General features: G+C 39.6%; 1 protein-coding gene across 1 annotated transcript in view; it reads right to left on the bottom strand.

The window, feature by feature from the left end:
- Positions 1-848: 848 nt before the first annotated feature.
- The window catches only part of LAPTM4B (lysosomal protein transmembrane 4 beta), a 74,594-nt gene continuing 60,470 nt past the window's right edge, over positions 849-14,972 (bottom strand). Inside the window, exons 6-7 of the mRNA XM_089517686.1 lie at positions 12,321-12,416; positions 849-2,798 (exon numbers count right to left, since the gene is read on the bottom strand). Of these exons, the coding sequence (XP_089373812.1) occupies positions 2,724-2,798; positions 12,321-12,416 (171 nt within the window). The 3' untranslated portion in view covers positions 849-2,723. The remainder of the gene's footprint in view (positions 2,799-12,320; positions 12,417-14,972) is intronic.

Here is a 14,972-nt window from a genome sequence, read left to right as displayed (position 1 = left end):
AGTCCCAGAATTCCCTAGCTTGCATGATCAAGCTCTGAGTTATATTCCAGTGGCTCCCTCTGAAAGAGTGGGTTTGCCTTAGCAGTTTTATACTTTAGTGTATCATTCCCCCCAAAGTGCTATATTTACAAGCAAACTCTTATGGCAAAACATTCACATTTTGGATACTCAAGAGGTATTTATTATTTATCACATCAAATGACTCAAAAGAATGGATGACATGATCTTAATTCACACTGGGCACAACATTCCATACAAAATTATGCATTTTAAAATGACCATCAATTTTGGCAGGGTAGATTATTTAACTTCCATTGAAACCAAATGGGTTTAAAAGTGGTTTGTTAATCATTGTTTGCAATTGCTGGATATTAGTCACATAAGCAGTCACATAATCATCAGATGGCAAAAATGGAAGCAGTAAAATAAACTACTTGGGCTCAGATTGATATAGAAAATTTACAAATAGTTCATAATCTAACATTAGATGTGGTGGTAGAGGTTGTTTTCACTTGTACATCAGCTTCGCATAGTTAGAGTGTAAATTAATTATCTAGACGCCCTGAAAGATGCAATGGCTAACATGTTTCCCATTCTGCATGCCATGACATATCTTAGGGTTCCTGCATACACTAAAACTGTATCAAACAAGTTTGCCACTGCATGGGAAATCTCCTGGAGCTTGTAGGCGCTGAAAAGGGCAGGATAATGTGTGTGACTGTTTACAAACCCTCCCATTTTACATTTTAATGCGGAAATGTAACCTGTTTTTATGGCCACACTTTAAAAACATTGCGAATGTAGCAGCCTGCACCATGGAGGGGAGCATAAGACATGCAAGGGTGTTTTCAAACAGAGATGCTGGCTAACGGTGGGCCTAGTGCTCCTGCTCCCTGAGGCAAAACAGCCAGTGCCAGCTGTTGCTGCTGCTACTTTTCCTTCCTCTGATGCCAGAGGGTGAACTGACATGCTCCTGGTGATCTTCTTCCTTCTCTTTTCTCTTTTAAAGGTCCATGATCTTGCCCATAATGTCTCACTCTGAGGAAGAGAGAGTGGCATAAAGGCTGCTGGAGCAAAATGGCCACAGAGAGCACAAGAATAGTACCAAAACTTTTTTATATATATCAAGAATCTTTAAACAGTAATTGTATGGCAGGTGGTGAGCAGCAGTGGCATGACTTGCTGTGAGGAATGGAGGAGACTTCCTTAGAAGGAGGCACTAGGCAGCTTGGATACCTGCTGGTGAATGAGCAAGTTGCACATCACTCACCCTTCCTGGTTGATTTGCTACTCAAATGAGAATAGCTCATATCAGTTCTGACAAAGGCTGATGTATAGAATAATAGCCCCATCTTGAGAAAGCCATATATTCATGCAGCTCCATAACCCCTAGAAAAGGTGATTCTGGGATCCATACCTAAGAGTACATTCTCCCTAAAAGATGCTGCAGTATGAAGAACCCAATAAAGATCACAGCAGAAAGGAAGGGAAAACAGGCCAGTGGATTGGCATATCCCTGAGCTGACCCTTCCCAGGACAGAAGTGGAACAGCATAGATAGGCCCATAATTTTGCAAAAGCCAAATTTTGCTGGTGTCAAAGGTCAAATGATTATTTTTGTATAATATTTGATATAAAGTTACTCTATGCCTCCTCTCCTTCTCCTGAACCAGTCTCTGTCTTTGGCCAAGGAACTATGACTAGACACAAAGAGAAAATATTTTTGTGTTTAAAGCATAGTGCAAGTTGAGAATTTGTCTTTTTGTTTTAATATCTAAGCCAGATCTTTTTAATGGAAACACATTCTTAATTTTTAAAAAATATTTTAACACAGTTTCACTGTAGCAAGGATGAACATTCATTTCTTCAAATCTGAGCATAGTTAGCCTGAGATCTGAAGATCTCACCTGAGAACTGTGCTTAGAATTATTCCTCATATTCTTTGATGAATACACTAGTTCAAAAATGCTGATGTTGCACCTGTTAATTATTGTTTAATCACCAGTGGTATTTGATAACACAGATAACACACCTTTGGTCTTACCTTTTAAAAAATGAGAGGGGAGTAACTTTGGGGGGGGGGGGTAAGACCCAGATTTTATGTGGGCATCAGAGCTCTACCCATGGAAGGAAAAAGGAGGTTATTTTCACTTATTCATCCCTCTTCCCTAGAAAGCTGTTGTGAAGCGCTGGGGAAATCTATGGAAGAGGTGGAACCAGGGCCTTCAGGAGGTAGAAGAAATTGGGAAACATTGTTTATTTACTATAGCAAGGAGACTCTACTGGATTTCAGTCAATCCCTTGAGCAAAAAGATCCCTTCCATTTGTAAAAGACTAGAAACAATCCAGTCTTACAACCTGTTGTATGAAAGTTATTTCAGAAGCTGATTTCTATTGCTCAGAAATTCTGAACAAACCCAAACCTTCTCCATTTTATAGTTGTTTGGAGTAGAAACTACAGCTTTTCTAGACTTGCAGGAGAAGACATGAAAACACAACCCTATAATGTGGCTCCTGTAACGTCTGCTAAATCAAGGTGGTTCTCGGAAGCCAGTTCAGTGCTGCTTTAGGCAAACAACATTTTGTTTCAATGTCTACAGCAAAACAGAAATAACTAAATCTGGGAGAGTGTGCATCCATCTTTTAAAAATGAAACAATCTATTGCTCAGATGTTCTGGAGAGTAAAGCTATTAATTCCTTAGGTAGATTTTCACACATGCTGTTTATGCAGAAACATATGGTGGTGGGGGTTCCTTAGCAGCACCGTTTGCAGGATCATCATATGGTGGCAGCAGCACCTGCGAAGGAACAAAAGAAAGGTTAGAAAACAAGTGTTTTAATAGCAATGTCAGTTACGCACAATTATGCGTAATATTCATGGTAACAATATTCTCTTAAATAAAAGAACTTGTGGACAACCTCAGACTGGTTAGCCTGCTATGATGGAAAGGACAAGTGTTAGAGAATAACTGTGTTATTATACATCAACACAAATTTTCACAAGCATCTTTTTTGGTCCTGAAATCATACTAAATGGATCAATGTCACATTTCTTTCTAATCAGTTGTGAACACGGACTGTGCACAAATGAACTGGAAGTTGCTGTTGAACCTCAAGAATGATCACTCTTCATACTGAAGCAGGGAAGAAAAAGCAAAAAAGAAAAAGAAAAGAGCGAGGGGCTAAAAGTAAGGATGCAACAGTTTCAGAAACTTTAAACATGTGAGTAGGTTGACATCCTTCCTCGGTTAGAGATCAGGTGCTTACCAGTTAGTCCATTATATGTGCAACATGACATTCATGACACTCATACAGGGAGGAGGCAGCAATGGAAACAGGAGAAGAAAGTGATTGTTTGGTAGCTGCCTATGACCTTGGGCAAATCACAACATTAGCCCTTGAAAGTCCCATGACAGGCTTGCCTTAGGATCTCCATAAGTTGGAAATAACTTGAATGCGCAACAATAACAACAACACTGAAATGCCTGGCTCTGAAGGGACTTTGGAGCCAGGGTACTGTAGGAGAGGTGGCTTGGAAAATTATCAATGCCATTCAGCACCTTCTCCTTCTGTGTGGAAATGTACTGGTGAAAACAGAGGACCTCAAGGAGCCACATTTAGTTCAAAAAATAATGCATATGGGTTTTTATTGATCAGATGTTTCCTCCTTAGTCCTCTTTTGGCTTGGGAAACATTCCTTCCAAACCAGCACAGCTGTGAAGAACTATTAGGACCGGCGGCAAAATTAGGGTCTCCTCAGCCAAGCACTGTAAGGAAACAAATAGCTAGTACAGAGGAAAAATGAGGGGCCATGTCATTAAACTGACCACCTGTTAGACTTATGTTCACTCCCCAGAGCTCTATCATGCTATTGTAACTGTGACTATGCACACCACCAAAGACCACCAACACATAAATGCACAGCAAGAGAGCTGCTGCATTGTATATAAGGAAACACAAGACAGAGGAGAGGTGAACCAAACTGTCATTTTCTCTGCTTTTTGCCAGGAAAATTGAACAGTGCATTTATCACTATATCCTGTCCAGCTGGTTAATGCATTCGGTGGTGGACTGGGAAATTCAAATAAGCATAGGAGGTGGTGGAAGGTCAACATGTACCTTGCATTTGTCTGTTTAGAGATTTCACAAAGTGATTAGCCACAGGCCAATTTGGCCCTCCGTCCATTTATGTGGCTCCCAGAAGATTACCAAATTTTGGTTTCTTTATGCCAAAAATAAGGAAAATGATGCCCTTCAGAACTGCATTACGCAGCCAATACTCTGTACATAGTTTTAAACAAAAAACATGCCCCTCCCAAAAAAACCCACACAAAGCATTTTTACTTTGAAACTTCCAGTTGGGAAGCATGGGGTGGCAAGAGGAAATTGGGCCCTGGGTGCATGAAACCTGCCCACCTCTGATTTATAACTATGTTTCAAATAAAGGGTCTTTTTGATCTGAACAGCAGCAGAACTAGATCAGACTCTACTGGTAGAGACCATGGGATAACTTGTGGTTGATAAACACGAGTTTTTCATTCCCTCTTTTTTAAAATGTATGCTACAAGTGCTCTAAATAAGAGCTATTAACATCTCTAGTCTCTAATGGAGCTCAAATATAGATGAATTCCTGTATCTGTGGGTCATCCCAGGCTATGGCTCATGTAAGGCTTACTAGACAAATGACCCCATGAATCATTTGCTCCATTTGGTGATCCCATATTTATAGTAAAAACAAGAACAAAATAAATTTCAATGCATGGAGTCTGAACACACCTGTGTGAGGTACAACACATGGATACCAAGAAATCTGAGTCAGCCTTCAAAGTGTGTTTGATTACAACTCCCATCATTCCCAGTCAGCACACATTAGTTAGGATTGAGAGCATGCCTCCCTCTTGTATCTCTACTTAGGGAAATACATTCCCAACACTTAGTGTAGGTCAATATGTATTAAAAAGGCTGTTATTTGATTTCTATCCAGATTTTCAGTCCTTAAGAATTCCATAGATGTCTTTTTGTCTGATACTCTACCTCTGAGCTATAGTCACTACTGTGTTGCATTTCAAAGTTTACATACTCACTCTGTGGAATTTCTGAGAGCACATCTGAGAAAGAGGTCCAAACCAGAGATCTAGGTGGATTACCAACAGTTAGAAGGTCAGATACATCAGTGGCTCAGTGGGAAGGAGGGAAAAAAATCCCAGCTTCATCTCTTAGGCTGGAGTTAGCCCTCTTTTTGGTACCACAGGTTGGCAAGTTATTTTTTAAAAAAACAATTCATCCCATTATTGAGTACAGTGATTGACAAATAATACCCTGCTGTTATATACTTGATAACAATGTGGAGGAAAAGGAACTAATTGGGGGCTTGCTATTTTTCTTTTACTATTTCTACCACATTTTTTAAGTGAACAACCTTCAGGACTGTAAATGAATGCCATAAACTTTGAAAAATTCTTGCCAAAATTCCTTTGAAAATGCCCTTTAGAAGCAACTACTGAAAGAAATCAGAAACCACTACTTGTCACATGAGTAAGGTAACTTTATCCTGCTTGTTGCACTACTCTCAAATGTAACTTCATTATATCCATATTACTCTAAAAATAACTATTAATGAGTAATTGCATTATTGTAACTTGGTACTTCCAAGCTGTTTTGTACAGTTGTCCTGCAGAATTCTGACACACTGCATAAAGCAAGAGTGGGAAATGTAGGTTGCAAGCTTTCTGCGGTCCCAGAATCCCTCAAACTCCTATTGAGTGATAATTACCCTAAAACTGGTAAAGTGCCACAACAGAAGGGGTTAAAACCTATCATCCCAATCCAGATAAAAATAGACCACAAAGCAAACCAGATGTTACTTTCAAGTATTATCTTTTGGATAATTTTCAGGAAGGGTGAAAACTTGTTTATGATGCAATCACCTCCAAAGTGGACCTATGAACAATGCAGGGCCTTGCCTTTCATTCTGCTATGTATGTGTTCTACCACAGTGTTTCAAAGTAGTGGTTCATTTAAATTTAAACTTAATTGAATATTATGACAAAAATCCAGGGAAAGATTCAGCCTTTTTATTCACTGATGCTGAACAAGTCTTTGGTAACTTGGAATAGACTTTTATGTTCAAATTGGTAAAGAAACTGGAATTTGGGGAAATCATATTAAATTGGATAAAACATATATACAAAGATCAGAGCTCAAAAATTATCGCAAACGGAAGCAAACAGAAGGATTCAAGATTGGAAAAGGAACAAGACAGGGGTGCCCTCTATCACCCCTGTTGTTTATAATGTGTTTTGAAGTATTATGTATCAAAATAAGAGAAGATAGGTCAATAAAAAGAACAAAAATAAAAGGAAACAAAATCAAAATCCGAGTATATGCCAATGACATAATGATTATAACAGAAGAACCTAAAACGAGCATTCCCAAAGTTTTAGAAGTAATACAAGAATATGGAGGATGGGCCGGCTTGAGAGTAAATAAGACAAAATCATCAATGTTAACACTCAATATGACTGAAGAGGGGGAAAAAACCTGCTACAAGACAAGACAAAAATTCAAATACAAAAGAAAGTAAAATACCTAGGGATAAATCTAACAAAAAAGAATGCGGAACTTTTTGATAACAACTATAAAGAAATTTGGCATGATATTAAAACAAAATTAACAAAATGGTCTAATTTACATATTTCACTAATGGGAAGAATTTCAATTATAAAAAATGAATGTTTTACTGAAACTAATGTATTATTTCCAAAATTTGCCAATCATCTTGAAGGACTCAATTTTTAACCAATGGAAAAAAGACATATCAAAATTTATATGGGCAGGAAGAAAACCAAGAATCAAGTGGAAGATCCTAACTGATGTTAAAGAAAGGGGAGGTCCAACATTACCAGACTTCAAGATCTATTATTATGCAAACTGTCTTGAATGGATAAAAGAATGGATTAACTTAGAAAACAAAAATTTGTTAAATCTGGAAGGTTTCAACATAAGGTATGGGTGGCATGCATATATAAATTAGACCAAAACAAAAATTTCAATGACCATATAATATGAAAATCCCTATTAAGAATTTGGTTAAAATATAAAGAAAAAATATATAGACAAATCCCAGGTTGGGTGTCTCCCCACGAAGCATTTATGAAAAGAGGAAAATTGGAAGTGAAAGATTGGCTCAAATATATTTATTGAAAAAAGATAAAAGGAAATTTACATATAAAACTAGGGAGGAAAATGAAAATATAAGATTGAGCTGGTTCTCGTACAGACAACTAGTAGAGATAGGGTTGCCGTAAGTCAGGACCTCCAAACCGGGACAAATGTAGGACAACATTTTCAAATGTAGGACACTTTTTTTAAATGGAGGACACATGAAAAAATTGATAATTTTTAAAAAATGTTAATATAAATGGGCACCCACCTCCTCCTTCTCCTGCTCTTCTTCCTCCTCTTCTTCCTCCTTCTCCTCCTGTTTCCCGCTCCTCCTCCTCCTCGCCATGCACCAAGAAAGGGTGCTTTTCCCTCCCCCTGGCCCATAGGCTCACTCCTTCTCCTCCTTGGCTCCGCCTCCTCCTTGAGGCTTGCCAATGGCAGGCTGGGGCTGGAAACAGCCCTGCCCTCGCTCTTCTGCCATTGGACAGCAAGCCTCAAGCCAGGGGATGAGCGCTTCGTTTACAGCCCTGTGCGCAGGTGCGCAAGCAGGGCAAGCACGAGCTGGCGCTGTCCGCAGCTGAAGCAAGTGCTGCGGGCGGCGCGGCCATGTGATGGAGGCAGAGGTGGAGGAGGAGGTAGGTGGGCAGCACGGCTACATGGCCGCGCGGAAAAGGAAAAGGTGGCGGGTGGTCTCTGCAGGAGCGCGCAGAGGAGGAGGAGGAGGTAGGCAGGCAGCGCGGAGGAGGAGGAAGAGGGCGGGTAGCACGGCCACATGGCCATGCAGAAAAGAAAGAGGTGGCGGCCGTGGGTGGCCTCTGCGGGAGCGCGTGGAGACAGAGGCGGAGGAGGAGCAGGCTGGCCGGCCAGGCTGCCGGCTCCTTGAGCGGCCACACGCTCACAGCTGCCACAGGGGCCGGGTCCAAAAGCATGAATCCATAGTAACCAGGCCGGGACCGGGCCGGGACCGCTAAAACCGGGACAGTCCCGCCTGCAGGTGGGATATAGCATCCCTAAGTAGAGAAGTACAGAATGATCTAAAACAAGAGGGAATAACAACAGAGAAAATGGAACCAGATGAAATAATAAGTAAGAATAAAAGGGGAACCATCTGAAGATTATATAGAATGTGTTTAAAGTTGGAATTGGAAGAAGAAACAATAAAGAACTGCATGACTGAATGGGCAAAAAACATCAGTAGAAATATACAATTAGATAAGATGGGAAAAGGCATGGGAGAAGGACTTAAATTTTACATGTTGTATTGATATGAAAGAAAACTATATGAAAATGTTACACAGATGGTACCTCCCACCTTCCAGATTAGCAGAAATGAAAAAAATAAAATAAATCAGAGACATGTTGGAGGTGTAATAGCCACTATGGTTCTTTCTACCATATGTGGTGGACCTGCCCATATGTTAAGACCTTTTGGAAAGAGGTAAACAAAATAATCATGGAAATATATCAAATCAATGTCAAATTAGAACCTGAGACAATTTTGCTGAACATGATAGATGGGAAAGAATCAAGAAAGCACATAACATTAATATGATATTTAATAACATTGGCAAGAATCGTAATAGAAAAAATTGGGGGGAAAAGGAAAAATAGATATTGATGTATGGTTAAGTAAAGCTTTAGAAGTGATAGAGATGGATGAATTAACAATGCTGCTGCGAGATGAGGAGAGTTATAAGACAAATGAAGAAATGTGGAAACCTTTGTTGAAATACTGTAAGAACAGATGATCAAAATCTATATAAAGATAAGGTTAGCACATATTTTGGATGACATGAAAGATCAAGGGTATGCTTGAGTATATTAAGCATTATGTGTGCTATTTTTTAAAAATCCTTAATACTGTGGATATTTTATACAATTATAAAATATAGATAATGAATCAATTTATAGAATAATGGCTGGGAAATGAACTGTAAAAGAAAGAAGACATAAGAAGAGTAAGAAAGTTAGAAAGCTATAATTTCTTTACCAGAATGAAGGGAACATACGGAAAGTTATGTCATTAAAGGAATTCTATACATAGACTGTTATGTACAAGCAAGGAAATTAGCTATTAGTGTGAGATGAGGGCTATACAAAAACAGGAATAGAGGAATATGATATAAACAAGCTGTCTAGAAATAAAGGAAGGAATATCCAGGGGAAACAGAAGGGAGGGGGAGAATGGGGAAATAAGATAATGGAGAAAGAAATATGTGAAGTTATGTTTTTATGTAATTTTCTTTGTTATATGATTTGTATATGGAATGTAAATATGAAATAAAATATTTTAATAATAATAATAATAATAATAATAATAATAAAGTAATGGTTCATGGACTGGTGCAGTTCCATGAGTTATCAGCTGCTATTGCAATATGTATTTCCAGGAAACTCTGCAAATATGGCCATAATACGGTACTGCTCACACTGGGAAAAATTGCCAGACTGACATATCAAGCAGCTTGAGAAGCACTATACAGCCAGACCTTCATATCTGTGGGAGATTCGTTCCAGAACACCCGCCTCCGGATATGAAAAAAAAGTGTGACCTCAAGTCCCTTTGTCCGTAATGGCAGTGAGACGGATATGCGCGACTGCATGCACCGCCATTTGAGACAATTGGGCTTGCCATCGGCAGATGCTCAAATCCATGCATGGCAAGGTCCCACTGTATTTTTATAATGCAAACATGGCTGCATGCTTCACAGAAATCCGAATAAAGCCTAGACATTTTATCTGAAACACACTGGTGATGCACAGTGTAATTGTTTCTACATGTATTATCATCTGTCAAGAAGCAAATTCCAGGGTGCCTCCCTCTTCATCTCAGCAGGAAGCAACCTAAATGTTTATCTATGAGAATTCCCATTAGAACCCAACCCAGAGTGATTACAGATGGAAGCTGGACCGCCCCAAGATAATTTATAGGCCTCCATTCCCTACAGTGCCAAGCCTTTCCTAGGAACACATGTGTACATTGGCTCTCTCTCTCTCTCTCTGTACAATTTGAATTATATAAGCTATTTATTAATTCTTAGAAAAATAAAAGGATTATATTTAGGCAAACAGCATACATTTAGTAGCTGAAGCCACATAAAACATATACCATGTATAGAAACATCATCTGGGACTCATTAAGAAGATATATTTAAGAAATTGGCTTACAGAGACTCACTGAGAGCAAAGATTGTGGAGGAAAGTCTGTTTTAGATTTGTCCAGTACATTGTATTTAGGTCTGGACAGCCATAGATTCTGGGAATAACAAAGTGCTCCAGTTTGCGTACACAGCTTTATCACATGACATAATGATCCAGTATTTGGGGTTAGGTTGTTCCTTTTGTTGCATCTTTTTTTGACAAGAGACAGAGTGTTTTTAGGAATGAGGCACTTGGAAGAAACAGGAGAATCAAATATTGTTCTGCGTTCTTGTTTTCCAGAGGATCCATGACTTTTAGAAACAAATTTGATTCTGATACTGGTTGAATCTCCCTTATTTGAAATGGTTGGGACCAGAAGTGTTTTAGATTTTGGAATTATGGAATATCTGTATCTACATAATGAGACATCTTGGGAATGGGATACAAGTCTAAACACAACATACATTTATATTTTGTATACACATTAAACACATTGCCTGAAGGTAATTTTATACAATGTTTTAAATAATTTTGTGAACAATGAATCACTAACCTTCTGACATAATGTCAGCACTCAAAAAGTTTAGGATTTTGGAGCATTTTGTATGTTCAGATTGGGGATACTCAACCTATACTATAAAGTGAAGTGGCTAATCTTTGGTCCTACAATTTTCATCTCCCGATAGCTCTAGCTTTAATGGCCAATGGCCAGGGATTCTGTGACCTTTAGTTCAATAAACATCTACAGGGCTACAAGTTCCTCACCTTTTCTGTAAATATATGCACAGTGGTTATGCTATGTCTCCGATTTAAAATATATAATCTCCCTTGATTTTATTATGTTGAGTTTATCCAGTTGTCTTAGAATCCTAGGCGTTCACACTACAAATATAATCTGGGATGAAGCCATGTTATTTCCTTTTCACACTTGCCTTGAATGCACTCAGTAAACTGGGGGGGGGGGGGGGGGGGGGGCTACCAAAAAATCACTTAACCTGATATATTTGATACCAGTTTTTTCTCAAGCTCTCCTGAAAGATCTGCATCTTCAGCAGTGTGAATACACTACTGAATTGATTCAGATTGCCCGGCCAATCCCCCTCCAGCCCCTCTGAGCCTTTTTCAGAGTGGCCAGACAAACAAAAAGGGGGAATGGGGGGGTTTCTTTTCTGGGCCTGGGAAGGGGGAGGAAGGGAGGGGGTCTCATCCTGCCCAGCCTCTCCCCACCAGGATTGCTTCTGCAATCCTAAATGCAAACCAAAATGATAGCATGTGCAAAGAACACAGAGTTAAAGTGCCTCGGAGAGATTTGTGAACCCAAAATTGTAATGGAAACAACAATCCATCAGAGGAGTGATCCAAATCTCTTCAGGACAAAAAGATGAGTGTGAATGCCTCCCCCCCCCCCCCTGAAGATACTGAATTTAGCTTCAACAGGGGAAACTAACAAGAGGGAGTAATGAATGGGGACTTAATTCTTTGAGATTTTTACCTCCAACAAAGGCTGCATTATTGTTTTTTATTACAAGGTATGCAGGTGAGCCCTGCAGATTCTGACCAATGTCCACTTTGGCCATCAGCTTGTCTCTAACAGCTATTAAAAACTGTCCAAAGGAGGACATAAAGGAAACGCTTCCTACACTGTTAAGCCCCAGAAAGTGGTATTCCAGAGAATACATGCTGTCTCCAACCATGGATTACAGACTATGATAGTTCTACTCTAGATGAATGTGTCTAAACAATTTTTAAAGCCATCTAGATTAATGAAAAGAAACTGATGACTGATGTGGCTAAAAGCCCTTACTTTTCACCAGGAATCTGAATCTCTGCCCACCGTGCTCACATGGATCACCTCTAGGAATCAGCTCCCATCAAAAATAGCTGTGCCAGATCAATGGTTTCACAACAACGGAAGGGACAGCTTGGTATGGATGATTTTACAGAAGCTGAAGCACACCTCACCATCCAGACCACCCAGGTACCCTCAGTACCCCATTCAGTTTCATCCTGCTTACCGCTGTGTCATTAGTAGTAATGTAGACCAGGACATCAGAGTTGTTTCTGGTATTAATGTATCGGTAACAGTTCCAAACGCAGCTGATCAGATAAGCCTACCAGGAAGGAAGAGAAGACATGTTAAATTTGTAACAGTTCCTTTATCACATTTCTTTACCATGGCTTGGCCTATAACAAAATGCTTATGAAACTGTTTTTCCCCTGTTCTAAAGAATAGTATCCCTGCTCCTCCATTCGAAAGAAAAAAATGCTAGCCTTGCAGTATAATAATAATAATTAATTAATTTGTTTTATTTATATACCGCTATTCCAAAGATCATAGCGGTGAACAGCAAGTAAGCTAATTAGCAAGTAAGCTAATTTGCCCCCAACAGTCTGGGTACTCATTTTAGCGACCTCGGAAGGATGCAAGCCTGAGTCGAGCTTGGGCCCTTTTGCTGGTCTTGAACTCGCAACCTTGTGGTTTTGAGTGTGGCTGCAGTACAGGCATTTAACCACTGCGCCACCAGAATTCTGTGGCACCCAGGAACACAGTCATCTAGTAAGCTATTAACCATAGAAGACTTTTGTCAGCTGAAAGCAGTGGCAAGCTAGTGGCTTCCATGTTAATGGCACAGTGAATCTGGTCTGGATTTTAATCTACTCTTTAAATAAGCTATTTACAGTGTTGAACATATTTTAGGGGATACCTTGGATAGCTCCTCTAAAGCTCAGTCTATAGCCTAGTGAAAACACTATCCCACTGAGAGAAGAACCATCAGCTGCCAATAGTTGTAAAAGAGCTAATTTTGTTTGAGTAGGCCACTAATATTGAAAGCTTTAAGTAAACTACACAGTCTTGCATTATAGGAGTGATCAAGGCACTTTGGAAGCACAGGGTCTATCCCTGAGTTGTATCCTAGCCTTCCCCAATGTGTGTTCATTTCATTTAATACAAATTAATGCTGCGTTTTAGAAAAAATAAAATGAAGAAGATGTCCAGCTGAAGACTGGAAGGTGAAGAGGGGGGAAAATGGGTGCCCAGTGGTCAAATCTCAAGCAGGTATGAAGGGGAAATCTTGTTTTCTGGGAGAAAAAGGCTTCAATGAACTCCTGTTTGAAGGTATATCTGCACACATCTCCTAGCACATGGACAGGAAGGCTGCTAATATTTTTTGTGGATTAATTCAACATGTAGACTTATTTACAAGGCTGCCTTAAAGACATAACAGATTTTGTGACATAAGCTTTGAAAGGCAAAAGCTGTAGTCGCTGGGTCTTACAAGTTAAAAAATGCTAGAAAATGAGAAACTACACAGGAAATGTAAATGAAGGTAGTAATAAGGGTTGTAGGGATTTTAAGCCTAAGCTGTTGCTGATCAGATGTATTAGAATGAAACAGCAAATTGTTATTTTAAATTATAACAACCTTGTCTTGTCACTCTTCTGAAAACATTTTAAATCCTTTTATCGCTGAAGTCGCAAGAATGCACTGCACCCATCAGTACTTTTGGCTAAGCTCCCAAAGTTTGTTGCCTAAAGTGGGAGTAGTTTCCTTGTTAGTCAGGCATCAGCCAGAATGATCACCCACATGAACATGGGAATATGAGCAATGAAAGTCAGCACGCCAGCTAAAGTATCTTGGAAAGAGTCAGTCTCTGTGTGTACCTCTTTTTTCTTTCTCCCATACACACACACACAAACAGATGTTGTAATGGAAATTCATTTTGCCCAGCAATTTTCCTATGGAGTTGTCCTTAAACGCCTTTTTTTCCTCATTAGATTGAATCACTGACCTATTTTACAGTACATACCTTTCTCCCTCAGTGGAAAAACAACACCACATACACAAGAATTCATTTTCAAAATGGCTCTAATACACATTTCACTAATAGAATGTGAAACTAGTTCACCCAGTTCCCTTTAAAGAGAGCTGGTACATCACAGTAGCTCAAAAGACTGAGCTATGAATCAGGAAATTCCTGCTTCAAATCTTCCCTCTTAGGCAAACTCCTCTTTCTCAGCCTCAGTCTTATCATCACATGGGTGATAATAACAATATCCAGAGAAAATTATTGAAGTGGTGGTGGGGGGGTCACTCTCCCAAATTTGGGGTTAGTGAGTTAGGTGCCCCTTGCAAAAGATACCATTTAGTATTCAGCTGAGAACTATGCAAATATATAATTACTTGGATGCACGCATGGGGGGGGGGGAGATGAGCAAGGAGGAGGCTAAAGCCTTGTGCCATCACTCTGTTCTGCACTGCTGAGTTTGCACATCACCACTAACACTGTACAAATACCAATAACTGCTACATTGGGTCCATTGGGAGAGCAGAAGGCTTTAGCAGTGTTGAAACAGACACTGGTGAGAGGGGTGTTTGAGGAAGGAGCATGGGCGCCGTACAACAGGCTTCTGCAGGGAACACCTTTTTTGTTAGAATGCTCTACACTCCTCTAGTTGAATATAGGGTTTCATATTTTCTTATTAGTTAGCTAGCATCAGGCATGTTTTTCAGAAGGCATGATGACCTTTGGAACACTAGGAAGTTTCCATGGGAAAGGCACACTGGTCCAAGACACGTGGAAGACCTAGATAATACCACAATAAATGCAGAATGGATTTCCTGATCACTCCAACCTACTCCAGGCTCTTCACTTCCTTTTGCAATG

This window comes from Sceloporus occidentalis, unplaced genomic scaffold, assembly GCF_023333645.1.
Source record: "Sceloporus occidentalis isolate IW3139 unplaced genomic scaffold, rSceOcc1.0.p SCAF_3, whole genome shotgun sequence".
NCBI classification, from domain to species: Eukaryota; Metazoa; Chordata; class Lepidosauria; order Squamata; family Phrynosomatidae; genus Sceloporus; species Sceloporus occidentalis.
This window is presented reverse-complemented; position numbering and strand designations above follow the sequence as displayed.